The sequence below is a fragment of the Colletotrichum phormii genome, assembly GCF_030913505.1.
Source record: "Colletotrichum phormii strain CBS 102054 chromosome Unknown BDP81scaffold_3, whole genome shotgun sequence".
NCBI classification, from domain to species: Eukaryota; Fungi; Ascomycota; class Sordariomycetes; order Glomerellales; family Glomerellaceae; genus Colletotrichum; species Colletotrichum phormii.
This window is the reverse complement of record NW_026851445.1, coordinates 82,990-110,035: the sequence shown is the minus strand read 5'-3', so window position 1 is coordinate 110,035 and position 27,046 is coordinate 82,990. Positions and strand designations below refer to the sequence as shown.

Here is a 27,046-nt window from a genome sequence, read left to right as displayed (position 1 = left end):
GAGGGGCTCGAAGAGCCGGCGGAATCCAAGGGTAGATAGATTCACCAGAACTCAGTCTCTCATTCTTCAGTGGCCTCTGTAATACATACAAATAGCCTCGTAATCTCGTTGGCAGGAATCTGACTCGCCACCGAAGAGGCGTAGACCGTGGGAGGACGTCGACCGTAGTAGAATATTCGAGAACAGGCATCAAAATAGAACATCACCGATTCGCTTTCGGTTGACCGTCTTCATTAAGGGTGTTGGGATTTTTATGGCATACTATCTCTACCATACCAAATTAACAATGGTGATGTTCGTCCTCAGATTCCTCTACAGTCGCGATGACTCGGTCGGCTGCAACTGCGCGGGCGGGAAGCACGCGAGCGCTTAGCTTCTTGATCAGGTTGGTTCCGTCGAGTGCCAAGGCAGACAGAACATGGGCAGTAGTCTATCCATGGGAGTCAGTAATCAAGTACTCCAATATATCTCGCAGATAACCTCGAATAACTTGCCTTTGCGTTAACTGTGAGCTGGTCCAGGTCCGGGTTGTTGATGTTGTCGCACTCCTGGTGATAGCAGGGATCCTGCGCAGACCCCGTTCCCGTGTGAAGACCACCGATAGGCTTGCCCAAAACCTGCCAGGAGGCATAGTCACTGCCGTTCGTGAATCTCGCGGCAGTCACATTGATGCCCTTGGCGACAAAGTCGGCGGTGAAGAGTTCCTGGATGACATCGGAGCCAGGCGGTGCGGGAACGCCATAGGACGCGCCATCGCCGTCAAAGACGCCGTAGTATCCCTTGGCGACCATGTCAAAGTTGAGGTAGGCCAGGATGTTGTCACGCTCTTGCGTGGCGAGGTTTTTGACGTAGTAGCGGGATCCGATGAGGCCCTTCTCTTCGGCGCCCCACCACGCGAAGCGGATTTTGTTGTTGGTGGCGTACTTAGTGAGGGCGAGGAAGAGCTCGAGAAGGAGGGAGGTTCCGGAGCCTGATAAATGTGAGTATTTAGAAATTCTTCGACAAGCTTCGTGAAAGGGGGTTCTCTTACCGTTGTCGTTGATACCTGGTCCCCATGCAACACTGTCCAGATGGGCGCCGAGCTAGAAACTTGTCAGAAGTCTGGCTGATACTATCCAGAGGGGACACGCCTTACGACAAACACGTTGTTCCCGTCACCGCCCTCCGTCTCAGCAAACACATTCTGCGTGACCCGGCTATCGATAACCTCAGCCTCCCAGAACAAAGCCGTCAGCACCTCCCCAGCCGCCAACCGAGCCTTGAGCGGATCGCCAATGTACTGGTTGACGAAGCCAGTAGGAACATACGTCCCATCATCAGCCGGACCAAGGTTTCCAGCAGTAAGATTGAGCGCAAAATCGTTAATCACAATCACGGCAGTAGCACCCGCCGCAGCAGCAGGCTTCATCACCCCAGCGTGGAACCCATCCCGGTACCCAGGACACAGTGACTCCGTCACAATCACAATCTTGCCGTCGACGTCGAGGTCCGCGTACGAAGCAGGCTCGCAGGCAGCGGTACCATTGGGTCCTGCGACGAGCTGCGCGGTGATGCCCTCGGCGGGCGTGTCCGGGGACCCGTAGAGACCGTAGATGGTCAGCTTCTCGCCGTTGACGGTGAGGTTGCGCGGAGCTCGGTGCTGTAGGGGGCGGAGAAGTCCTGTTTCCAGACTTTGGCGCCGGCGGCGCTGGAGATGCGGTTGAAGATGTAGTCGACCGAGGCGGCGTAGCCCGGGAGTCCGAAGGCGCGGTTGCCGCCGTTTGCTGTTGCGATGTCGCTCAGTTGGACCAAGTTGGCTTGCAGGCTATGTCCATGTTAGCAACAGAGTCTTTTGTGAAGAGGGAAAGTGAGCCTAGAGCATACTTCTCCTTGGTGATCTGATCTTGGAAGCTGGCGGAGTCGACGAGAGGTTTCGTGGTCTGCCTCTCCTGGACGGCGGCGCGAACGCCAAGAGTCGCCCAGGATGCGAGGATGGTTGTCGTAGCCAAGAACTTCATCGTGGTGGCTGGCGGGTTGTCCTGTCCTTTCACAGATGGCGACAAAGTCCGAGAAACCAAATTCAGACTAGAATTCGCGGGACGAACCGCACCTTAAGTCATCGTCGTGGCGCCGCCACCGTCTCGTTCTCGTCTTGTGCGATGCTGCTTGAATGGCATGATGGCGCAACTTTGCGGGTACCCCTGAAGCGGTCGAGATGGAGGATGAGGAATGTCGCAATGGCATATCGGGCACTCTAAACCCAATCTTTATCGCATCCCGAGAAAACCATCCACAACTCTTCAATGCCAAGATGTTGTTTGCGACCATGTAATCAAAGCATTGCGGGCAATGGGGCATTGGGACTGAGTTCAAGGTTCCCTTAACGATGTATGAATTGTTGCAATCGTTTTTGATGATGCGATTTCAGCTCACCGTTGCCAAGACTTTGGTCAGTGCCATTCTGCCTTGTGAGAACGGGATCGACGGTGCAACGTCCCGGCAATGCAAGGCAATGCAACGCTTGATTTCACGTCTAGGCAGTGGGCACAGCAATGGAGCTGATGCGAGTCTGACAAGAGGGTCTCAGAGCGAGTGCATCGTGAAGTACAAGTACATTCATTTGGGATCTGTGAACATCAGCAAAACAGCTATTAGAACCTCCAAGCCAAAGCCGCTGTCGCAATGGTCAAAGTTGGACTGTTTCTGCGAAGAAGTGTCTTTCGTAACTGAAGCAACACGAAGCAACTCATTTGCAACGTTCTCATCCCACTCGGCATCCCTTTTGTCACGAATCAGCATATAGAGTAGCTCATGGAAATCGGGATCTCAACTGTGGTCTAATCAACTATGGAAAAGGGGAAAAGGGAAGCCCTCGAGGGAGCCTCTTTTGTATGCCCATACCCCTGTCTACCCCTTATCTCTACCCCTGAGATATCCACTGCTATAGCTCTTTTGTGACACCTTTACTGTGAGACAATACTGAGGCTTGACGAATGTAGCAATCGCAGTATTTCATATCAGTCAAGAGGCCTGGACTGCATCTCATTCGCACTCATCTGTCAACATAGCATCGATTGATACCAGCGATTCAACATTGGCCAAACCTTGATCAAAGAGGCAACTTCTGCTCGCCGATTGATGGCGGCCCACGAGCTTAAGTGCCGCGTCGGGATTCCCGTAGCCCTCGATGCGGGCTCCGAGCTTCGTTGATCCATGTTCACCGCGAGACAAACCAGCCACACTCAATCCGACACTTCCGCCAGTCTATTTTAGTCGCCGTTAACTAAAGAAACTCGTCCAATGCCAGACCTCGGTCGTGGTTGTTCCTTGCAAACCATCACCTAAAGAGAACCACTTCAGCGAGTCATTTCATGAACTACTCTCTGTGATTCTGAAAGAGTAAAAATCACAACTTCAACATTGTTTTCGTCACTTCGTCGCGGCCGGAGCCCGACGATACCCACTTGCCGGGCGATCAGGAGGTGTTCTCAGCTGCTCCTCTCGCCTGTCAGAAACTGCCAGGCCTTGTTTGACAGCGCTAACATGGAGGAGACAGAGGAGAACATGACGTTGCTATGGCAGATAGACCGGGGCTGCGACATCTGGGATCCCTGGCTCTCGGTGGATCAGGGCTTATCGTTGACTCGTATTTGCCCGTAATGGACGGCCTCCGGAATGCCACCCACCGGCTCGCCGGCTTGGGGGTATCCCATTTTTCTCCAGCCTTAACAGCAAGGGTTAGGAGCCCATTGAGTGAGACGGACTTCTTAAACCAGCTGGGTAGCCGATGTCGCGTGCTCACACCTCGCCTGTTGACTTTCGATTCTCTTCGCTCTTCTCTCACCAAGAACGAAACGGACCGCTGCAAGCCCATCGATCAAGCTCACGATGGTCTCAACCTTCTCAGCGGCTCTCGCCCTCCTCTCCGCGCTGCCATTGACCTCGGGTACCGCAGTCCTCAACCCGCGTCAGGCCACGGGCGACGCAAACTGCCAGAGCGTACACATCTTTCTCGCGCGCGGGAATAACGAGCCCTACCCCGGACGCCAGGGCAAGCTCGTCACCGCCATCTGCGACGGGCTCGACAGCTGCGACTACGAGGACATTCAGTTCTATAACCCGCTCGAGGCGCCCTATTGCCAGTCCATTGAAGAGGGCGCCGCGAACGGCACGGCGCAGATCACGGCGTACAACAAGCGCTGTCCGGACGCGAAGCTCGTTGTGAGCGGGTATTCCCAGGGCGGTCATGTTGTTGGTGATGTTTTGGGTGGTGGAGGAGGCACGTTCTTCCAGGGCTGTCAGCAGAAGGCGAATGCTGGGTTAGATGCCACAACGGCGCCCGGCAACAAACGTAAGTCTGCATGTGTCGGAACTCGAGACCGCGAGGGGCTTGCTAACATTGGACCTTCTTCAGTCGCTGCTGTTCTCATCTTTGGCGATACAAGACATACGGCCAGCCAGCCGTACAACTATCTCTCGGGTGCTCCGGACAACGGGCTCTTCCCTCGGCCGGAGAATCAGCTTGCCGGCATGCGGGCCTTTTCCAGCGTGATGCGCTCGTACTGCGTCGAATCCGATCCGATTTGCGCCGGCGGAGACACCACTGCGAACCACCTCAGCTACTTTGACGTGTACTCCAGCGATGCAGGCAAGTGGGTGCAGGAGATGGTTGGCAAGGCAGACACGACGACGTCGTCATCGTCCTCGAAGACCAGTGCGACGTCGACCTCGTCAGCACCAGCGAGCTCGAGCTCATCGGCGGTATCATCAACGAGTGCGACGCCGACCGCAGCATCATCGGCTGGAGGAGGATCAAGCACAGCGGCTCCGACATCTGCTGATGCTGCATCTGCGTCCTCTCCTACTCCGACATCTCAGAACGCTGCCGGGGCTCTGACGTGGGATGTGGTATCACTCGGCGCCTCGGTCTTTGCCTTGCTGGCCGTTGCAGGCCTTATTTAAGCATCGCGACGGTTGGTGTATAGTCTTTTCAAGCGAGTTATTTTGACGAAGAGGAGGGAGGCATTCACGCAAGTACATGAAAACATGATCCAGCATACGCAAATTAGATTCAGGATACCTCCAGTACATACCTCAAGCGATTGGGTTGAGACATAATGTAAATACAAAGATAGCATATATACTGCTATCGCTAAAGCTGAGAGTTTCGACTGTTTTATAGCAATTCTTCCATGGCATCAGAGCTTGAATGCGTCGAAGCAGTTACCTTAATCGTGCAATTTTTTCTGCCACCTAAGGACAACCTTCAGTCGTATTCAGATTTGAAGTCTCCCCTAAAGCGAGACGAGTGGCTGCATCACCAACTCGAGTCACTCGTTAGATAACATCAACCTATGGCATTTTGGGAGTTGCACCAACTTCAAAGCTAACCAACTTTAACATGCAAGTAAATTGCTTCCTCGAGTTGACGATGAGGGTATTCTTGGGTACAGTGGTTTGAGTTTCGTGCATACCAATTGGCAAACGACATCTCTAATTCTGAAGTTGCTTACTTTGCCGTCCATCCGCGGCATTTTTGGTTCGCAACTTTAGGCAGAAATACCACCACGCCCTTGCTATTGGATCGCAGACGCCCTTCCCGCTACACAACATGAAGGAATCCGCCCTATGTCTTTAGTTTGTCACAACAAACGCCCTTAAGTTCACCTTCCAGATGTAGCAATTCGTCTAGCAGCACCTTCACCCTGTTTTATTTATAAAGAGTCGCCGTGTGCTACCTAGGAATACTCGTCTTCGTCATCAAAATTTCTACATCGAGCCACTCGCCCACTTCTGACTTCCAGATCCAAACCCCGCACACATTCAAACATGGCCAACAACAAGAATAACGAGAACAACACACCTCTCCAATTCCGCATCGCCACCGTAGATGACGCACCCCAAGTCGCCCAGCTCGTAGAAGCTGCCTTTCGCGCCGAAGACAGCCGCGCAGACTGGACAGCCGATATGGAACTCGGCAGATCATTCGACTACTCAACCGATAATGCTCTAAGGAACATCAACGACCCCGACGCAGAGGTCCTCATGGGCTTTGATCCCCACGGCGTATTCGCTGCCTCAGTTCAAGTTGTCTTCAAGCCTGAAGCCCACATGGCCCGCATTGTCCTGCTTTCCGTGAACCCCCAGCTGCAGCGCAGCGGCGTCGGGCGCCAGGCTCTTGGTTCTGCTGAGGAATACGCGCGGCAGCATTACGACATCAAGAAGTTTGGTTTGAACGCCCTTTCTTCTCGCGAGAAGTTGATTGCGTGGTATGAGCGCTGTGGGTACCAAAGGACAGGAGAGACGACACCGTTTCCTTTTGTATGGTACCCTCATCTGGACCTTCCGAAGGATTTGTGCAACGTTGAGCTAGAGAAGGATGCCACATCTGTTGGGGCTTGATCGTGGCTTTCCCAAGGGACGTCACACGAGCGAACCTGAGATGAGAGTACCATGACGAACCTAAAGTTTAGAGGCCTGGATTGAGGAGGCTCTTCACGATCTTTACATACTAGCACACAGCAGACACAAGAATGCTAGGCAAGTACCAGACATCTTCGCGGTATTTTTGAAATCTTGCTAACCTCTTCAAGATCTTTCCTTTGGAACCCTTGAGCAATGAATTTCAGCAGAAATAGGCCGTCTCATCCTCAGTTTCTCTTTCTTCCACCATCACTCCCACTCTCACTACTCAAACCAGATGCTTCTCCGGGTACTTTCTTGAAAGTTTACCTCGGGAAACCTAGGGAGATAGCCATCAGGCTACTTATAATGAGGTGAGGGGTGTTCATTTGCCGATCATCACGAGCTTCATGGGGCTTGGAAGCTGAGTCAAGTGGTCAAGGGGGCGGCTTCTCTTATGGCACGAGGATTATTTCTTTTCGCAACAGTCATTACCGCCGACCTAAACTTACAACACAAATATATTGTATGCATGAAATACATAACATTTTCAGAGATTGGAGCTTCAAAAATAGCCAATTGTTATAGCGACCTACCTTAACTTAACCCCGATGATGAAGTCCAAAGTGTACCGTGCTGCATACTTGGGTTGTTAAAGTCCACGCGAGTAGAGAACGTTTTTCTTGGATTGAGTAAAGATTATAAAATAACAGAGTGGTGATTATCTATCCCATCAGTTCTGATTCAAGAACACGTCAAGTTCTTGACTCTCAGCTGGCCAACACCAGGGCCTACGCTCTCAATATCGCACAATGCCTCTCTCTTGCCCTCCAAGACAAAGTCCAGTGTTCTTCGCAAGAGCTCAATCTCAATCTTGGCCAACACATCGCCATCAATGGTGCCCAGAACCTGCTTGATGAGATCAGAATACTCTGCAGGCAAAGCCTTGACAGCCGGGAGTTGTGGAGCGTCAAAGAAAGACATGTGAGTTGTTCCGTTGACGATCAACATCAACGACGGACCGCGCAAGCTAGTCCAAGTCTCATTCCAGCCGGAAATATAGTCAAATGTCGCCGGCGTGCTGGCCAGCACTAGGGGCTTGTCGGTGCCTTCGGTCTGGACCGGACCGACCATCAGGCCATCAAAGTTGAGACCGCCAAGGATGCGGTCATCGACGTAGAGTGATGAAGCTACTGTAGCGCCGCCGAACGAGTGACCGGCGATGAAAATATTCTCTGAGTTGATAGATGCTTGCGTTCCGGCAAGTAGTGGTGTAGCTACTGAAGGGTCTAGAAGCTGGTCGATTATGAAGGAGACATCTTTCTGACGACTCTGTGGGGTCGCGATGTTTAGAATCTTCGATTCAACATAACTGGTTTATCTCCGGGCAAACTCACCTCAAGAAGGCTCTCGACGTAAGCCAAATCGTTGTCCGTTGCGTTCTCCGCAAATCTAACGCTGCCATCTGAGAACTCGACAATCGCGGCATCATACGTATGATCCAGAGTGACGACGATGTACCCATAACTAGCAAGAGAACGCGCCAGCACGCCATGCGCAAGTCTCGAGCTAGCTCTTCCGTGTGAGAAGAGGACCAGAGGGTACTTTTCACTCTTCTCGGGCCCGCCTCAAGCCGTGTCGACAGTGCAGAACTCAAGCTCCATCCCTGAGAAGATAGTGTCTGGCAGACCAAACAAGGTCGCCGCCCCCTGGCCGAGGGCGACTGCAGTGGTAGGCGGCACGTAGGGAACTATTTCGACGGAACAGTTGGCTTCCTTCTTTAGAGGGACGTGGACGGAGACCATGACCTTGCGCTTCTCAGGCTGGTTTTGAGGGGCGCGGGGGTCCCATCGTGCTGCGTCTTCGAAGGCCTCCACTCGCAAGGCAACGGGGTAGGGGCCGGGAGGCCCGGGGATGACGATCGCTGCGGCCATCAAAGCGAATATAGAGAAGAGCAAGAACAACATGTTTGCGCCCCAGGTGGAGATTCTACAAGTACGTGATGCTCCTTATACTTACAATTGACTAGATATACGCTTATGTCTGGCCATTCATTGACTCCCAGGTCATCTGAACCGCAGATAGAATGCTGACATCGGACGTTGGGATGGTGCACCTGAACCCTAAAGTCATTCCCTTATACTGACTGTGTGGCGATCTCTAAAAGAGGCCCAAGGTGGTGAACCAAAGTCCCTCTCGCGTATACAGTCCCCCAGCGTGGAGATTTTCCCGGTGCAGGCTGTGTCGTGCCCGAAAACCAATCGACCCGTTTCCGTCTGTCGCTGCCTGGCGCCGGAAGCTGCGGAAGAACCAGCGACATACTCTTAAGTCTCGGTTTTGGCTTTCGTTGCGGATGGATTACGCCCGAGGCTTACTTTTATCTGGGCTGGGTGGCAGCGTCATCTGTGAGTCAATTCAGTTGGCTGATAGGAGAGTCTGTAGATTGAAGGTAAGTCTCAGCCCAGAACTGTTTGGCCAAGACGGTCCCATGTAGTATTGTGCCCGCCAGATCAGATACAGGTGGACTTGTGGTACCGACTAGGTACCTCAAGAAGGCCTTCCGATTTCTGTTCGTAACATCATTCTGATTGTTCTCATCTGCCTTGTACATTGTCTGTTGCTTTTTATGCGGATTAGAGCGAGAGCAAGCTTCGTATGTTTATAGGTGTTGGGCAGCGATTATCAGGTAGGGGGTCAACGGGATGTATTGATGAGTATGAAGAACGAGTGGCTATGGGAATATCCCGACTATCTATATAGTGAGTGGAAGACCCTTTATACTGGCATATCCTTGGCAAACTTAGTCATGCTTGTGTAAGACCATATTGTCTCATAGGCATAGTGTGACAATCGTTGTAACGAGTGTACTGGGATGGGCCTGACAATAGGTAAAGAAAACTTGATTAGCCTTTTTGATGCCGAAGGCACTATTCAAGAACGTAGAGCTTGAACTTTGAAGCTGTATCTCATAAGAAAAACCCCATCATAATACCTTGAGACGAGTTAAAGGTCTTGGACAAGGGACTGCGTGCCATACCTAAATAGTAGATATGCTGTCAAAAGAAGCTCTAGAATTGACCCATGCCAGCTATGAGAGGGAGTCTAACATTCCTCATGGTACCGAAGTATGTTAAGACGATTGTTTCCATTGTAGAGAGTCCTCAGCGGGCGGCTTTTGTGTAGATGAAATAAAAAGAGTCCCCCTGAAAGAAAATTGGTGCAAACAAAAGAAAGTGCTCGCCGGGAAGGGAATGGCGGAGCTGCCGTGCCGTCCAGCGGGCACAAGACAATGTCAGCGGAGCATGCCCGCGATTTATGATTAAGTTTCTACCATCAATCATTTCAACTACACGTCGTTTTCAAGGTGCGAATGCCTCTTCCATACATTTCATGTGATACTTACTGACTGAAAACATGTTAGGCCATGGACAGTAGCGACGTTCGATGACGCCGGGTCAACTTGAGTTACGACAGCAGACCGTAGCACTTGATAGAGGATCAGAGGACAAGGTACATGTAGTGTATTGTTAGAATGCTTTGGTGTATGCAACCCAGTCTGTACTATTTCTACAGTTCGCATTTTTGCACCAAAAGAGATGCTTGGTTTCGTGATCCGTGTTAGGGTTGTACGACTCAGGATCCAGCAACGTAGTCAATGGTCTTGACCCTGATATCTTATCGGTCTTCCGGATGTAATCGGAAGAAAGGCGGGACAGAAATATCTGGCGGCCGGCTCTTTTCCATTGGTACCAACTCAAGCACACCTCACATACTACTCTGTGTTCGCTATGTGGCAAAGGCTCTGCATCACTTTCTCGAACTCGTGCCCTTCTGCAGTCCCGAGTCCCCCATCGGGCCTTGTCGCAGGGAACAAGACGTCCAACTCGGCTGTCCCCACCTAAACAGCCACATTACTGGGGATCGAGGGCCCTGAGCATTTGGAAAGTGATTCCATGTCGGCCCAAGTGAGAGCAGAAGATATTGTCGGAGGCTTGGGAATCCACCGAAAATCTCTTCTGTGATGCAGGGCATCTTGGGTGCCTATTATTTCTTTGCACTGATGGCAACTTTTAGACTCAAGGAATACGCTGAAAACAGATCTGTCTGCCCGAACTCTTTCTGCGCCGGTATGCTCCGAATGCGTGATCTTGTCCCAGGCCCAAGAGACTGGCACCGTCAGATGAGGACAAAGCCGGATGAATGCGTCGTGCGCAACGCATTGACGAATTTCTGGGTCCTTTTTGCGCTGCTGGGCAGAGAAGACCAATTTCCTGTAGGATATCTTGCAGCGCGAGCAATACGTGTCTCCCCACCTAGTGTAGTGGTACGCTTCCTCCCTGTAGGTGGGCGAAAGTCTCCTCGTCGCACATTCGGTACAAAAGGCGTTCAGTTTGGCTCGTACAACGGTCGCTTCGTCATTCTCGAAACTCTCTGATCTGCGTGACCAGAGTCTCGCTTCTGTACGATGGAACTTCTCGAATTCCTTTCCCAGATAGATACGCCAAAAGGTGAATGATGCTTGGCGGATCATGTAAAGATCGGCTATCTCGAGAGCCTCCAAGATGCGTACCAGCAGCTCATCAGGCAGCCGGATGATCGGGCTTTGCCAATGGTTTCTGTCAAAGTTGGACTCCCAGTAAGGACGTTCATGTGATGCCATTGGGTAAGTTTGCATATGGTGTGGGTGATTATTCAGAACATGTCGATTGTGCGCTTTCGGCTTAGAGCATATCGACTCTGACCCTGAGCATGTTGAATCAGAGGATTTCCATTCTGAGCATGTCGACTTAGAGGATGTTGCGGCCGTTCCCCCAGAGGACTGTTCCTCGCTCGATGCAATACTTTTGAGACATAAAACAAGGAACCCAATACCGATGCACCATTTTGCTGTAGAGTGTAGAGCGGGATCCATGGACGACGCTTTTCACTATCAAGCTTTTGTGTAGATTATTTTGTTGCTCTGAAGGGGGCGGGAGCCGGTAAATCCCCAGGAATAGTTGTGCCAAGAATCAGACTACAACTTCACAGGCACTACCCATATTTATAGCATGAACTCCCGGTACCTGGTTAGGTAGAGAGACGTCCAAGATGGTCAGCTGAGGTGCCACGTGAAAGTTCAGTAGAGTGGGCGCAATAGCAGAGCCTAAAGAAGCCATCAAGGCGACCGAGGTGCAAGGAACGGCTATCTAAACCTCTGTCAGACACGTTAGAAGCACCCGGCTGTGACCTTCTCGTTCGACCGGATAAGAGTACCGTGGACAATCCGTCTCCTTTTTAGAGACACCGAAAAGGGCTTCTGTGATTGAACTTTACAATGATAACTTGAATAGCTTGAGGTTTCCTGCATTCCGAATTGACCGTGCTTGGAAAAGCTGGCCCTCAATGAACATGCCTTCATACGATCACCTTTCAATATGCCTCGAAGCCATCGGCGATAACGCGAAAGTGCCCAGGCATTGCTAGGATTTAAATTTCTAATGCAAAATTAGCTTCTGGGCACAATTGAGATTTATTCATATTCCACTTGCGCGGCTTTGGCAACCGGAATGAAGAAGGATATCTTCACGTTACAAAAATGGTGGCATATCGTGGCCCACCCCCACTCTTGACACCAAACTCCCACTTTCGTCCAAGATAAGCTCCTCCACTTACACCGTAGATTTGATGTAGTATAAGTATCATCACAAATGCTAAAGAAAAGGAAACCGGCAAAGCGTATGGACTATCGAGAATATTCTGAAAATCACTCACATCTTATCCGCAATTAGTAGGTGGTCTAAAAAGCTCTAATACCATTTCAAGTTGTTGCTAACTCCACCACAAAGTGTCTCCCCCAGAAGCTGAAGCCATCACCGCAGTCCTCCACGAGTACGGAGCAGCTCTAAAGAGCCGCAACGTCGAGGACGTCGTCAACCTCTACACGTCTGACGGCGTCATCATGCCGCCTCACTTCACAGCCACCGTGGGCACAGCCGCACTTCGCGAATCCTACACGCGCATCTTCTCGACGGTTCAGCTCGTCATCACATTTTCAATAGAGGAGATTGTCATCATGTCTCCGGATTGGGCATTCGCGAGGACGACCGCTGAGGGCACCAAGACGATGCTGGCGACACAGGCGTCCGAGGAGCATGCGAACCAGGAGCTTTTCATCATGAAGAAAGAGGATGGGGGTTGGAAGATTGCGAGATACGCTTTTTCGACGATGAAGCCTCTGGTTCAAGATGGTGTACGGAGGAGTTGAGGGAAACTATGTATTCTTACAATATGGAAGGGCAAATGTTTGTCATTCGAAGTCTAGGACTACAGTGAGGTACCAAACATATGGTTGTGTCTTGCAAAGTGAAACTCGACATCTTACGTAGGCCCACTCGAATTGTTCGTCTGAGACATCGTGGAAATTTGAAGAACTGAAGATCTTTCCAGGGAACTGGAATGTTCAACATATCCGCCAACCTGTGTCGATCCCTCTTACGTGTAAGCATCTGTGAGGTCCAAATCAATTCATGTCATGTCCACAGGACTTACTGTGTTTTTGTCTCTCAACGTCGAGACCAATAAAGCATTACCTTACATACCTTATGCAACGACTACGCCACTGCCCTCAAGTCCTCTGCCAGGGCAACATCAAGCTAAGTTCGACTGAATTTGGGTTAGCTTTCGGCTCTAATCACAGTTTCTGATACTAGCTTCATCCGAGCTACGAGCCATCGGCTCCGAATGATCTGGTTTGCCTCCAGGCTCCAGCAGGCTCCAGCTCTGTAGTTGAGGATGACACATGCAAGCCTTCTCGACGATGAAGAACTTGTCTCTTTGACTCACATGCATGCTGACGAATTATTAATACAACGACGCCGACATCGCTCATATTCGCAGGGGTCCAAAGATGCCAAGTGTCGTCGTAAATGTACAAACCTACCGTGGAATTCAATTGGGAACCCTTGGCGATTCTCATTATCAGCTTAGGGAGTTAGTCACATGCTGTGGAGCTAGAGAATTCGAGAACCGCTCTTTTATTTCAAAGCAAGTCGATGAGATCAACCATTGATGAAAACCGGGGCCGACACGTGTGAGATGGGCCCGCTCACCGGCGGTGGGCATGGAGACACTGGGTCGGTGATGTTTCGCTCGAATCACGGAATTGCCAAGATTGTGGGGGAAAGAAGAAGCTTGGGCTCGACATTGGCTGGCGACGGCTTCAGGGCAACGAGAGTTTAAGGTCCCAGGTCACCCGAGTCCGATGCAGCGTGAGGTGGACGTGTTTCTGGTTGGCGAACATAGACATAACATGACCCTGGACCATGGAAATCGGAAGAAAAGATATCTTCACGTTTGCCAGTTTGATACCGGGGAACGGCGGCCAATGGACGGTGGTGGTTGTGTTACTGGGATATCGTTACCCTGGACACAAAGCCTTGGCCTTGCGCTCTGTACACCATCAATTAAGTGTAAAGAAGGTCCGAAAACCGGCGATTTTAGCCATGATCGTCACTCCAACAACCCTACGCGGTTTCCTTTGAGGTGCTGTCCGGCGGTTTGGTCTACTTCCTCTTCCACTTAGCGTTGATACTCACAGTGCGTGAGTGCCCAGCCGATGGTCTCGACTATTCCGCGACTTTTCGCGCTGGGAGGCAGCACAAAGTGGGGTGGGGGTGACGTCGTGGACTTCATAAGAAGCTGCTCGCCTGGCCGTTTTGCCTGCAGCTGGGTGAATATAGCTGGTGGTAGGTAGGTACGGAGTACCGAGGTCCATACTTTCCTTGCATGCTTATGTAAAGCGAAGTTGGTTAAGGCGCGTAAATGCACGTACCGCGTAGCATCTGTGGAGGGGAACGGGAAGGAAGGAGCTTCCAAAGGGCAGCAAAAACAGCTGAGGAAAAGGCGATTTGCGGGGTTGTCTCGGCCAACCAGGAGACGTCCAATTCAATTCTCCTCATGGAAGGAGTCAAACACAACTGCAGTCTGCGGGAAAGAACAGAGAACAGGCGCAATGGAAGTTACTTCCTCGACCACAGAGCCCCGCTTGGTCGCATAAATGGGGGATAAATGGAGCAAAACGGGGTAAAGCGATGGAGCACAGCCGGGTCGGAGCGAACGGAACACAACAGCGAACGTGCAATTCCGCTGGGTTCCGATGTCACTGTCTAACGCTCCTCACCTCAAAGTACGATGTACCGCATCCACTTCACATGACGGCATGGCTACTTGCTGCTTATCACCTCCGTTTCAATTGGACGCAAGGGTCCTCCCTCACACTCCCGCACTCCATACACCTTGACCTGCAGCTAAGACAGTCCAAACTCTCCCACATCCATCTCTGCTCTCCTACATGCTCTTTGCAGTACTGAGCACCTACTGCCTCTTCCCCGGCTCAGAGACCAGCGGCAGCTGTCGAATGGGTCGATGGATCCTCCCCGCACGGCATTTTGAATCGGCCCAAGCTACTGTTCCATGCTGGTCACGCAAGCTCACGGTATTGTTGCATCTTTTACAAACTGTGAAGCTAACGCACCAATGTGGCAATCCCTCCGACCTTTGCTAGGGGCACTCGACGAACATCTGAATGTCCGCGTCATAGTAACAAGAGCCTGCTCTACCCGTTCCCTAACGCCGCGATAACTTCCCTCGGCTCCTCACCTTGGCCAACCCGCCCGCCCCTCGAGCACACCTTGAATCTCCGAGCCGGTATCGCGCTGCAAGGCCTAGATTTTTTTCGTGACCAACTGGCGGGGGCAATGAGACAACGAGACAACGACTAGCCGTTCGTTGGGCGTTCTCGAACAATCAAAGACCAAAGGACCCTTGAGAAAACATAGCCGTCGCCTCCCATCATTTGTCATTCCGCCCCGAGCTACCCTGAACGCCTTCCGCCCAAATCCAGAGAACCCCCACCCACACCTACATGACTACGGCATAGTTCCTGCTGTCACACGTTAGTGCAGCATTAATAGGAAAGAGGTGGAAGTGCACAGTGGTTCTTACTATGTACTCGGCCCTTGACCACGCACCCCTCAACCGCCAACAAGATTCGGCCCATTGGTCATGCAATGAGTGAGGGGAGGGCGGGGGGCCGTGGCATAAAACGCGGGGTCGCCTCCTTCCCCCTTACCGTGTCTTCCTGTTAGCGGACTCTTTTCTTTTTTGCCTTCTCTCCTTCTATACGATCCGACGATTGACTGTTGACCATAGAAACATCAATATCCCTTCTACTAGGCAACATATCGAAACACACCACAAACAACTAAATCGCAGAATCAGACACCATGGCCGAGGAAAAGTGCCCCTTTATTCGGACCATGAACACCGGAGGTGGCGGCACCAAGAACCGCGACTGGTGGCCCGATTCCCTCAAGCTCAACATTCTTCGTCAGCATACTCCTGTCACCAACCCATTGGGTGGTGACTTTGACTATGTCTCCGCTTTCAAGACCCTCGACTACGACGGCGTCAAGAAGGACCTGACGGCTCTGATGACCGACTCTCAGGATTGGTGGCCTGCCGACTTTGGCCACTACGGAGGTCTCTTCATTCGTATGGCATGGCACAGCGCCGGCACCTACCGTGTTCATGACGGACGCGGCGGCGGTGGTGAGGTGAGTTACTTTGGGAAATTCAGAGGATTTTGCCAAATGAGATGCTAACTATCGATGCTCACAGGGTCAGCAACGTTTCGCCCCTCTCAACAGTTGGCCCGACAATGTCAGTCTTGACAAGGCCCGCCGCTTGCTGTGGCCCATCAAGCAAAAGTACGGCAACAAGATCTCCTGGGCTGATCTTATGATCTTGGCCGGCAACGTCGCTCTCGAGTCAATGGGCTTTCAGACTGCTGGTTACTCTGGCGGACGTCCCGATACCTGGGAGGCGGATGAGTCCGTCTACTGGGGTGGCGAAAACACATGGCTCGGCAACGACGTCCGCTACTCCCACGGTCACGCAGGCAAGGCCGACCAGGGTGTCCTCGATGGCTCCCAGGATACCAAGAGCAAGTCAGACATTCACACCCGCGATCTTGAGTCACCACTTGGTGCTGCCCACATGGGTCTCATTTACGTGAACCCTGAGGGTCCCGATGGCAACCCCGACCCGGTCGCTGCCGCCAGAGATATTCGCGTCACCTTTGGACGCATGGCTATGAACGACGAGGAGACGGTCGCTCTCATTGCTGGCGGCCACACCTTCGGCAAGACCCACGGTGCTGCCCCCGACAGCAACGTTGGTGCCGAGCCCGAGGCCTCCGGTCTCGAAGCACAGGGCTTGGGCTGGGCCAACAAGCACGGTACTGGCAAGGGCGCCGATACCATCACCAGTGGTCTGGAGGTCACTTGGACTGCTACCCCTACCAAGTGGAGCAACAAGTACTTCGAGTACCTGTTCCAGTTCGACTGGGAGCTTACCAAGAGTCCCGCTGGTGCCAACCAGTGGGTGGCAAAGAATGCCGAGGCCATCATTCCCCATGCCTTCGACTCCAGCAAGAAGCAGCTTCCCACCATGTTGACAACCGACTTGTCGTTGCGCTTCGACCCCGAGTATGAGAAGATCTCGAGACGCTTCCTCGAGAACCCGGATCAGTTCGCCGACGCTTTCGCCAAGGCCTGGTTCAAGCTCACCCACCGTGACATGGGCCCGCGCTCCCGCTATGTCGGACCTGAGGTCCCTACCGAGGACTTCATCTGGCAGGACCCTATCCCCGCTCCCAGCTCGCCCCTCGTCAGCGAGCAGGACGTTACTGCCCTCAAGAAGGAGGTCCTCGCCACTGGTATTGATGCCTCCAAGCTCATCTCCACCGCCTGGGCTTCCGCTTCTACCTTCCGTGGAAGCGACAAGCGCGGCGGTGCCAACGGCGCCCGTATTCGCTTGGCACCTCAGAAGGACTGGGAGGTCAACAACCCCAAGCAGCTCGCCGAGGTTCTCAAGGCCCTCGAGGGTGTGCAGCAGAAGTTCAACGGCTCCGGCAAGAAGATTTCGTTGGCCGACCTCATCGTCCTCGCTGGTGCTGCTGGTGTCGAACAGGCAGCCAAGAACGCAGGGTATGACATCACCGTGCCCTTCACCCCTGGTCGTGGCGATGCCACCCAGGAGCAGACCGACGTTGAGTCTGTCGATTACTTGCAGCCCTACGCCGATGGCTTCCGCAACTACGGCAAGTCAGGCAACCGTGCGAAGACGGAGCACTACCTTGTTGACAGAGCACACCTTCTTACGCTCACCGCCCCCGAGCTCACTGTTCTCGTCGGTGGTCTGCGTGTGCTGAACACCAACTTCGATGGCTCATCAACCGGTGTCTTCACCAACCGCCCCGGTGCCTTGACCAACGACTTCTTCGTCAACTTGCTCGACATGGGCAACGAGTGGAAGGCCACCAACAACCAGGATGTCTATGAGGGCTTCGACCGAAAGTCGGGCTCCAAGAAGTACACTGCCAGCCGTGTCGACCTTGTCTTTGGTTCTCACGCTGAGCTCCGCGCTGTTTCGGAGATCTACGCCCAGGCTGATGCTGGACAGAAGTTCGTCAAGGACTTCGTGACCACTTGGGACAAGGTAATGAACTTGGACCGCTTCGATCTGAAGAAGCAGTCCGGTAGCGTACCGAGTCGTCTTTAGATCGGTAGAATGAACCGCGGAAAAAGCAATGTCGATTATGAGGAAATGAGACCATCCCTAGCCTTCGTGCTTTGAGATAGCCTAGTGTAGTCTAGTGACCTGCAGATAGGAACATGTATTTACGTTTAACGATCACCGAAGCCTTTCTTCAACACGTCTTTGTCTGAAAAATTGTGCTGTCTGAAGAGATCTTGCAGATTGACGTTGGCAGAGGCGTACCAAGTTGTCTCATGGCGGCCCGACAGCCCACCATTCATGTTACCGATGGACTTCTGGGCCTTGTGCATCCACAGATTATAATCATTAGCCGAGTTTTCCAGCTTTCACTCCAAAAAGGTACGGCTGCGCAACCTTAGGCGGCTCGGTCTTTGAAGCTATTGCCGTTGTAGGCCGTCTACGGCTCCGGATGCCCGTCTGTCCACGACTGATGTGGCTGGTGGCGTGGCTGACGGGGTGGGTGCCTTCCCAAGCAAGCCTAGCAAAAGCTGTGTGGTTGGAAGGCCTTACCTACTTGAACCAATTTAGAGACATACAGGTATGTGTATATATGTATGCCAAACTTGAGTATAGCGTCGAAGATCGTTTGAGTGAACTGCGACGTCAAGGACAATAGTACTGAAAGTAATCCCTCTTAATATGAGATCTCGCCCCGAACCTGGTTCTCACGGCGGCTGGCCTGGAGTCAAGTTACAGGTGGCCGATGTTCGATTCAAGGACGCCCGCTTGCAGCTTGTGTTACAGAGGTGATCAGTGTGTCAGACCAGATAGAACTGCAAACGAAGACGGACAGACAAATCTAGACCACTACCTGATGAGCGCAACCGCATACAGGATGGAATCATCGATTCCGAGGCTCTGGTCGCCTGGTAGATGTAACGGCTTTGATTTTAACTTCTGGGGCTGAGTGGGTGGCACAAGCTTTCCCTGGCAAGAGACCGGGGTTGTGAGATGTGCGGGGCGCTCGGGATCCGCTGAAGAGCGAGACCACTTGACTCCCATGACTCCTTCTTTGCATTGCCAAGTCTGCTTCTGAACATGTAATTATCTGATGTTTTGTTGTAGACTGTAGATCCTGTCAACCCAAATATCCCAAGACCAACCCGCCTCAGCAACCATTTCTTTGATTACGGTACCGGCACCAGCGGGTGGCTTTTGTCTATTCGCTTTGAATGGGCCACTGCTAGTAGGGCTGGGCGAACTAGCAGTGCCGCATCTGCAAGGGATGAAGCCACTCGATACCGGCGATCGGGAAATAATAGTGCGATCGCTCTGTGGCGTCCTATCCATGAAGACGCTTGAAGACTTGGAAATGCCCCCTCCGCGTCTTAGCCTACGTCGGCCCCCAGAGCCCCGGAATGGACTTGTGCGACTTCACGCAAGACAATACGGAAGGGCGAACCCGTGATTGGGCAACGCTGCCAGCAGCTGGTATGATGGGCTGGGGACTAAATCCATCACCACGGAAGAAACCCTGTCTTGCTTGTCTGTCTAGCGAAATGTGCCGCGGTCCTTGAGGCTAACGTCGATACGATCCGACTGTGCGACCCTGAATGCGAAGTGCAAACCGAGTGAATGCCTAGTTGTATGTCACTCGTACCTTTGACCGGGAAATATAGTCAAGCCAATATCAGGGTCTGGGTCCACACTCTCCGGCCCGATTTGATCTCCTTTTCACGCTTCATAGCAACGGTTTCCCAAACGACCCCACAGCCTTTGCACCTGGCTGTACCATCGTCCACAGCAGCACTCAGCAATACGATGAGTCAAGATGGCGGCTGAGCTTTACTTTAAGCAATTCTGGGCTATTCTGAGCACCATCGGCATCTCAAATGTGTTCCTTGGCTTCATCGTCATTAGCATCACGAAATTCTCAAGCATCGCGGTGGTCCCGATCATCACAAGCATGGCCTGTGCCATCGCCAACGGACTATGTATTCAAATCTTCTACACGGATAGTTCCCCATTGGATAAGGCGCTCGCATCTGGGTTCGCCGATACTTTCTGACTAGTACGACATCCACTAGAGGGGGCCCCTTGGCAGCGAATTCCATGATTAACGCCGAGTTCAGGTCCAAGAAGCCGGCATCTCATTCTACTCGTATGCTATGCTGACTCACATGTTGTCGGGCCGCAGTCGGACGATCTACCTGACGACCTTTTGGGTCTTGATTGCCGGCATCACTGCCCTTCGTGGCATGATCTTGATAGCTCGAGTTAAGGGCATCTACGACGATACCAATAACACCGCGTCCAAGATTGTCGACTTTGCCCACGTCTGCTACTTTGTGCTGTTGGCTCTTCTGGAATGTCTGAGCGCCTTCTACTTGCTCCGGAAATTTGCGTCGACGAAGAAGAGGTCGTTGCGGGCTGCGCTGAACATCAGCTTATGGGGTCACTTGATGCGCAGCACAGAGATACGCGTGTCTTCTCTGGCGCTGATCGGGGTGACGAGGTCCATCACCTACACCTTCCACCCGTCTCTCTTGAATACGCCTGCTACGACGCCCAGGCAAAATCGATCGATTCGTGTACACGTTGGAGTGTATCTTCCCTGTCATTCTCTAGTGAGTCTTTCGATCCTTTTTTGCAACTTGGATCTAGTTCTTTGGCTTACCTAGACGGTTGCAGTTTCGATCTGTTAGCTTGCAAGATACAGTCCAAGAATCATGGGGCGAAGAACAATTACAACATACGGCACGTGGAAACACCAAACATCCTGAGGGATTCAGCGACTGGCGAGCTTAGCAGCACGATATCGCCGTCGTCAGAGAAACCTGTTGAGGTTTGTAGGGAAACCCGAAGATAGTGCTCTTGTTCGAATCGATGTGGCTTGAAGGTTATGTCAAAAGTTGATAATGACTTGTTGCACGTGGTGACTTTACCCTGCCTTCTTGGTTCTACTTATGGCACCACGCAGTGATTTTCGTCCCCTTCCTTTTTCCTCGAACCGCACCTTCCGGAAACGTCACTGCATTGCATGTTGCAGACACTAGTGCAAACCGGGTTGACGTAGGCCGACTCAGACAGCATAACTCGAGTGGGCCTGACACCGAACCCCTCCTGCAAAACAGCCTCATAGGTGCGGTGTGTTGTTGAACTCTGCATCATAGTTACGATATACCCCCACTTACTGTTCCATTGCAATCGGCATCAACACTAGTTATGTGACGCAAGTGGAGTCCTGTTTTCTCAATCGGTGACCGAGACAGACGGCTAGACCCTCCGAACTCCGAGATGTAGATCACCACTGCGGCTCTGCCATCTGAAGCTCCTGATTAGAAGGTAACGGCGACTATCAACGCTATGTGGCATTAAGACCCACAAGGTTCTAGTGCAACGAGCTTATTGACGTTGAACCCGATAAGCCCGGCGTTTGCTGACAAGTCAGACACTTAGTGTAGTTGTCAGAGATTATTCACATAACACAGCCGCAAGATGCGACATTGAAATTGTGAACCACGAATACGGGTAGATGAAACAAGGTTTTGTTTAATCGTTTCACTGATAGGGTACGCTCTAAGTCTAATAAAGCGGAACTGCAGATCGGCTATCCGTAGAAAAAAGGGGGTACCACAAAATCGAAAGTGAACATGCTTCACGAATTGTACCCCCACGTGCCGCCGACTCTCTCAGCAATCTAGAATACGACACAGCTCAACAGACAAGCTTCCAATTCCGTTTCCACTAGCAATGTAGCTGCGACTCTTGCTGCAATGCTGCTGCCGCCTGCCTCCCTTGACGAAATGGATCTACGGATACACAGCACCAAGCCGCCGACACGTGTAACTGTGGGGGTGTCTCTTACAAGTGCCACCGGCATTCCCTACTTAAAGCCTGTTGTCCATGAAGGGTATTGATGCCTTGCTGAGGATGGTACCACGTGAGAGTCTGTTGCACTTCCGCTGGACCACGATATTGTATGTTTGTCAAGACGTTGGGCACTGCTGCATGTAATGATCCGCCCAGAACCGCTGTAAGCGTTGCAAAGTAAAAGGTTTACCCACTGACCCTTGAGCACATTCTCGTTGTGTTTTCCCTTGGAGTTAAGGAGAAGCTCAAGGCGGCCGAAGCTTGACAAGGGTTTGGTGACTATGGTGGAGACTGTTACTTTAGTTGCTGGTAGAGGGGGGGTTTGAGAATAGACGATGTATCAGAGAACTTTTCAAATTTTTATTATCCTGTAACACTAGAAATTTGCTGCCCAAATCTAACCCCCTCGTTCCTGAACGATAGTCTTTGGGGAGGCAGAGCTGTAGTATGCTAAAGGCCGCCTTGTCTATGATCCCAAATTTCCCACAGTGTTGGTATACACGTCAGCAGGGCAACCGTACGGTTGGAACGAAGTGTCAATAATGGTCTATTATTGCTGCGTCTGGAGGTGGAAGGAGGAGATTGTGGGCAGAGCCCACGATCTCCCAGAAGTGGTATATAAGTGAAAGGGCCGTTTGTAAGTGCCCATACCGCCTTCCAGATCCATCTTTTCTGCCGACTGCTCAGAGATCCAACACACAGTGACCCAAGAAAAAGAAAATAGAGGCCAGCTCGGCCACGTCACACCACCTGATCTTACGCGCCACTCTTTTTTGCCTTGGTGGACTGTCTAACCTATTGTGACTTTCCTGTAAATAACTATCACAAGGTTAGGTTAGCAGAGAAAACAGCAATCGGGAAGAATCAAAGCTGCCATACCCCTCCCGAGCCCATGCTGTTGCGATTCTTCCTTTTGCGCCAGAATATCAATACGGCCATTGCCAGGATGGATGTCGCGGCTGTTTTTATCGGATTAGCTCATAGAAAACAATCAGGTACCAACTCCGTGTCTCTCTTACCTATGCCTCCAAGCACCCCAAGCACGGCCACGCCAGATCCACTGGTGAAAGATACACCTTGAGTTGACCCAATGGCTGATGGCTGGGGTTGAGGTTGAGGCTTGCTTCCACTATCGCCGTTGAGGTCGTTCGATGGGATTGGGATAGATGGCGCAGTTACTGTTATCGTCTGGGGCGCAGCGGTGACGAATACTGTATTTGTAGGGCTCGGGAGAACCGAGGATTGAGGTCTCGTTGTTGTGATGAACACTGTAGTTCTTGATACCGACACGCTTGGGCGAAGGGTTGGTGACTTTGGAGGTGCGCTAGAGATTGGTGTCGATGGAGGTGTAATTACCCTTGGTGGTGCGCTTGATGAGGGTACTACAGCAGGCTGAGTGGTCGTTGGAATCTGAGGGAGCGTATCCGCAGGACCATTGGATGGCAAAGGAGCATGAGTAAACGTTATTAAGCTGGTTTGCTGAGGAGCTGGGAGTATAGGTATGTCAGAGCCTATGAGAGGTCTGTTCGGCGTCAGAGGTCCTGGCGACTTGACGGCTCGTTCTTGGTGTTGTTCTTGAGGAATGTCGAGCCGAAGGTTGGGAGGAGAATTTCTCCTACGGTTCATCGAAAGACCAACCATCTTGTTCCGCTTAGGTAGCTGTAAGTATGTGCGGTTGTTCGCTGCGAAGAGGATGTCAGCTTTTGGGTGTTCAGTCATTTTAGACCAGAGCGAGGAAGGCGTTCACTTACACGGATGAACTGTCAATACCAGAGCTATGGGTTCGGTGGACCCCGTGGGATACCTATCCAAGATTCTGAGGCTGACGTGCCATGTTTCTGAGACGAGACGACGGGACTTCTCTTGAAAGGGCTTGGCAACGGTAAAGTAGCCGGTCTTTCAGTTGCTTAGCTGGATGCACGTGGTGGACCGATCAAGGGAGGGCTTGAGCGTCATGAGGGGACTGTGGCAGATCTCGTAGGCATGCGTGGGAGAGTGGGATCCGGAGGGGGTCGCCTGTCGTAGATATCGGCCTGTTGTTGTTGTTGTTGCCGTTGACAAGTCGTGCACAAGCTGTCGCAGGGATCTTCTATTCTTGGCATTGATTGTATTTGCTTTCTCTCTTCTCCTTCTCTTTCCATCTTCGTCTGAGACTTTCTGCCGCCGCAAAACCTATCAGCCCGGCAGGCGTTTTAGGCTCGGCGCAACATCCTGGAACAAGTTTCACGCTTACTGGACAACGGACCAGTCACATCCCGTAGCGAGCGCGGTTTGCGTATAACCCAATTGGTTCACAGAGAAGTGGTCCAGAGTCAGCTCTAATCTTTTGCGGCCCCTTCGCCCCGGGAGGTGGCCTAGTCGCAAATCACCCTTGATCGATCAAGAACTCTCGAGGCTCAATAAACCTTGTGCCAGTTCAGTAAACTTGTTTTTGGCAGTATCTGCCGGGCTATGTGGGATGGTGTGTCTTGACGTGACGTCGGCAACTGGTTGCCTTTGAACCCCAAGGCGGTCGTGGCCCCATCCTCCTGATGTCGAGGAATTCTGGTGCAAGAGCCGGCGTTAGTCTGAAAATGAACTCCGCAAATTGTCTTGGCCTCAGATAGTGTTATTCTGAGAGTGAGCTGTGCTCGGTTTGTGGATAATCGGGTCTCCCGTGGAGAGAGTATCTGTCAAATATCACCAAGAGTGGTTCCTCTTGGAAATCGTCTATCTTTCTTCAGACCAAAAAGAGAACGACAAGACCTTCGTTTTGACATCTCAGTCAAAGGCGTTCAAGCAACAACGGCCAAATTCTCACCGCCATGGAACGCCCCAGCAGTGAGATCTTGGAGTCTCAACCTGCGAGACCCAGCATAGCCAAACGGATCTCCGCCACAGCCATGGGCGGCCTGCATCTTCTCACAAGCGACACTGAACTCTCTCAAGACCGAGACCACGACGAGTACATTTCGCCAACGAGGTTGTCCGTCAAAGGCCGCTCGAGATCTCTCAGCAGAAGCCTCAGCGTTGCCAGCTCACGCAGCAGCAACTCGTCGCCTTCCATCACGGAGAGCGATAATGATCCCCACGGCACTGAGTTGCGCGACCCGTTTACGGATCAAAACTCAGTAGAACGGCTTTCTCCTCCGCGTGAAGCTCAGAACCCGTTCGACGATAACAGCAGCGGCGATGAGGGAACAGCCGTCCAGGAGCTGGAGCCAGAACCGCCTTACCACGTTTTCACGAAGAAGCAGAAATGGGTCGTTATCGTCATCATCGGAGCTGCTGGACTGTTCTCTGGTCTTTCTTCCAACATCTATTTCCCAGCTCTCGATACGATCGCACGGGTAAGTGCTGTTCATCTTCTCGGAGTCTTCGGCAACTCTCTAATTCACAAAATTTCATAGGATCTCAATGTCAGCTCGCAGATGGTTTCTCTGACCATCACATCCTACTTGATCATCCAGGGCATCTCCCCGCTGATTTGGGGCTCGATCTCGGATGCTCTGGGCAGAAGGCCAACCTACATCGCCTCGTTCGCCGTGTACATCATTGCCAACATCGGACTCAGCTTCTCTCCCAATTTCACAGTTCTTCTGATCTTCAGGGGCTTGCAAGCCGCCGGAAGTGCCTCCACCGTGAGCATTGGTAAGTTACACACGGGAAAATACAACCTTTCCTCTCCCTTGGGCCTCTAAATGTAGCCAAGAAAACATGAAAGTCGTCGTAATTCCTTCTTTCTGACCAGTGCAACAGGAAACGGCGTAATCCAGGACATTTCACCCCCGGCCGAACGGGGAGCCTTTATTAGTTTCTACCAGGCGAGTAAGTCACTATGGGCCCTATCGCTGTTTCACTAGCATTACGGTGTTTTGCTCGGTGGCTCGGTTTTATCTCCTGGTGAGCTCGGAGCTAACACCTCGTAGTCCGAAACTTCAGCATAGCAGTCGGGCCTGTGCTCGGCGGCCTGCTCGCCAACTTCCTCGGGTTCCGGTCCATCTTTGTCTTTCTCCTGATCCTTTCTTCTATAGTCACCTTGGTGATTGTGTTTTGGCTGCCTGAAACCATGCGGAGCATTGCCGGGAACGGCTCGCTTCGTTTGGGGGGCATTTACAAGCCGATCGTATGGTACCTTGGCAAGGAGCCAGACTACCTGGAAGACCCGGATGAACCCATCCCGCGGAAGAAGGTGACATTGATGATCTTTATCGAACCGTTGCAGCTGTTGATTCAGAAGGACATCTTAATCAACTTGGTGTTTGGTGGCGTGGTCTATACCATATGGACTATGGTCACGTCAAGTACCACCATCCTGTTCAAGGAGTTGTTTGGACTTAGTGACCTGCAAACCGGTCTCGCATTTCTACCTAATGGTACGCATCCTCCACATCTTCACACTTTCACCTTACCTCTTCAAGGAGTCTCGCTAACATGTAGGACAGGACTTGGAACTATTGTTGGGTCCGCAATCGTGGGCAAGCTAATGACAAAAGACTATCTCGAGGCGGAAGAGGAATACAAGACATCTCATAACATAACAAGAACAGAAAAGCTCTCAGGAAAGAACATGCCCGCCGAATTCCCCATAGAGCGCGCTCGCCTCCGTCGTCTTCCATGGATCGTCCTCATCTTCGTCGCTTCCACTGGCGGCTACGGCCTATCCCTCAACTTCCCCTCCGTCACCTCCCGATCAGGCTGGATCGCAGTCCCACTCGTCCTCCAATTCTTCATCGCTGCCACCAGTAACGCCGTCTTTGCCCTCAACCAGACCCTCGTCACCGACCTGTGTCCCAGAAAGGGTGCTAGTGCCACCGCGATAAACAACTTGGTCAGGTGCGGACTGGGAGCTATCGGCGTAGCGCTGGTAGACAACTTTGTTGCTACCACGGGACCCGGCGCCGCTTTCTTGGGCCTGGCCCTTGTCACGGTTGCTGTTGGGCCGCTGGCGGTGATACACTGGTACTGGGGACAGACTTGGAGGGCGGCGAGGATGAGGGAGAAGGGCTCGAACAACGAGAAGGCATGAGGCCCCAAGGTCTCTGCGTTGCATTAGTCGTCACACATAGTGGCTGGGTGAGGCCGCGTCTGTGACGCCTACCGGTCGATGCATTATCATAAGTCTGTAGCATTGAGCGTGCATGATTTGGTCAAAAGAAAAACAGGATAGAACTACAGAGAATTACACTCACAAGCAGTATTAGAGATCTAACTCTCTATTCCAATCCAAGGATGGAGTCGACGTTCTTTGATGTACAACAAGGAAATTGATTGC

General features: G+C 52.0%; 8 protein-coding genes across 8 annotated transcripts; 6 read left to right on the top strand and 2 right to left on the bottom strand.

Annotated features, from left to right (window-relative positions):
- Positions 1–280: 280 nt before the first annotated feature.
- Positions 281–2,014, bottom strand: BDP81DRAFT_403045 (uncharacterized protein; the record flags this gene model as incomplete). Its single annotated transcript, XM_060588869.1, has 6 exons — positions 1,864–2,014; positions 1,672–1,804; positions 1,136–1,639; positions 1,031–1,082; positions 507–970; positions 281–430 (listed from the first exon to the last, which is right to left on the bottom strand). Exons 1-6 carry the CDS (start codon positions 1,995–1,997, stop codon positions 281–283), a joined length of 1,437 nt encoding a protein of 478 aa, XP_060449421.1. The 5' UTR covers positions 1,998–2,014.
- A 1,853-nt stretch (positions 2,015–3,867) lies between these two features.
- Positions 3,868–4,941, top strand: BDP81DRAFT_445832 (Alpha/Beta hydrolase protein; the record flags this gene model as incomplete). The annotated part of the gene is made up of 2 exons (XM_060592001.1): positions 3,868–4,330; positions 4,394–4,941. 2 exons carry the CDS (start codon positions 3,868–3,870, stop codon positions 4,939–4,941), a joined length of 1,011 nt encoding a protein of 336 aa, XP_060449420.1.
- Positions 4,942–5,808: 867 nt separating this feature from the next.
- BDP81DRAFT_390159 (acetyltransferase) lies at positions 5,809–6,381 on the top strand (the record flags this gene model as incomplete). Its single annotated transcript, XM_060587368.1, has 1 exon — positions 5,809–6,381. One exon carries the CDS (start codon positions 5,809–5,811, stop codon positions 6,379–6,381), a length of 573 nt encoding a protein of 190 aa, XP_060449419.1.
- A 692-nt stretch (positions 6,382–7,073) lies between these two features.
- BDP81DRAFT_403042 (tat pathway signal sequence) lies at positions 7,074–8,348 on the bottom strand (the record flags this gene model as incomplete). Its single annotated transcript, XM_060588868.1, has 3 exons — positions 7,074–7,713; positions 7,779–8,008; positions 8,072–8,348. The coding sequence occupies 3 exons, from the start codon at positions 8,346–8,348 to the stop codon at positions 7,126–7,128; spliced, it is 1,095 nt and encodes a 364-aa protein (XP_060449418.1). The 3' UTR covers positions 7,074–7,125.
- Positions 8,349–12,068: 3,720 nt separating this feature from the next.
- BDP81DRAFT_457790 (uncharacterized protein) lies at positions 12,069–12,625 on the top strand (the record flags this gene model as incomplete). Its single annotated transcript, XM_060593324.1, has 2 exons — positions 12,069–12,096; positions 12,207–12,625. 2 exons carry the CDS (start codon positions 12,069–12,071, stop codon positions 12,623–12,625), a joined length of 447 nt encoding a protein of 148 aa, XP_060449417.1.
- Positions 12,626–15,644: 3,019 nt separating this feature from the next.
- Positions 15,645–17,982, top strand: BDP81DRAFT_445828 (catalase/peroxidase HPI; the record flags this gene model as incomplete). The annotated part of the gene is made up of 2 exons (XM_060592000.1): positions 15,645–15,974; positions 16,039–17,982. 2 exons carry the CDS (start codon positions 15,645–15,647, stop codon positions 17,980–17,982), a joined length of 2,274 nt encoding a protein of 757 aa, XP_060449416.1.
- A 1,768-nt stretch (positions 17,983–19,750) lies between these two features.
- On the top strand, positions 19,751–20,727 carry BDP81DRAFT_457788 (uncharacterized protein; the record flags this gene model as incomplete). Its single annotated transcript, XM_060593323.1, has 3 exons — positions 19,751–19,937; positions 20,047–20,434; positions 20,601–20,727. The coding sequence occupies 3 exons, from the start codon at positions 19,751–19,753 to the stop codon at positions 20,725–20,727; spliced, it is 702 nt and encodes a 233-aa protein (XP_060449415.1).
- A 4,393-nt stretch (positions 20,728–25,120) lies between these two features.
- On the top strand, positions 25,121–26,972 carry BDP81DRAFT_366307 (major facilitator superfamily transporter). The gene is made up of 4 exons (XM_060586520.1): positions 25,121–25,422; positions 25,531–25,599; positions 25,701–26,147; positions 26,217–26,972. The coding sequence occupies exons 1-4, from the start codon at positions 25,203–25,205 to the stop codon at positions 26,798–26,800; spliced, it is 1,320 nt and encodes a 439-aa protein (XP_060449414.1). The 5' UTR covers positions 25,121–25,202; the 3' UTR covers positions 26,801–26,972.
- The last annotated feature ends 74 nt before the right edge of the window (positions 26,973–27,046 follow it).

Coding starts and splice junctions, on each gene's coding strand:
- BDP81DRAFT_366307 (XM_060586520.1), top strand. CDS start 25,203: ATGGTTTCTCTGACCATCACATCCTACTTGATCATCCAGGGCATCTCC. Junction 25,423..25,530: donor TGCCTCCACCGTGAGCATTG/GTAAGTTACACA, acceptor CCAGTGCAACAG/GAAACGGCGTAATCCAGGAC. Junction 26,148..26,216: donor TCTCGCATTTCTACCTAATG/GTACGCATCCTC, acceptor CATGTAGGACAG/GACTTGGAACTATTGTTGGG.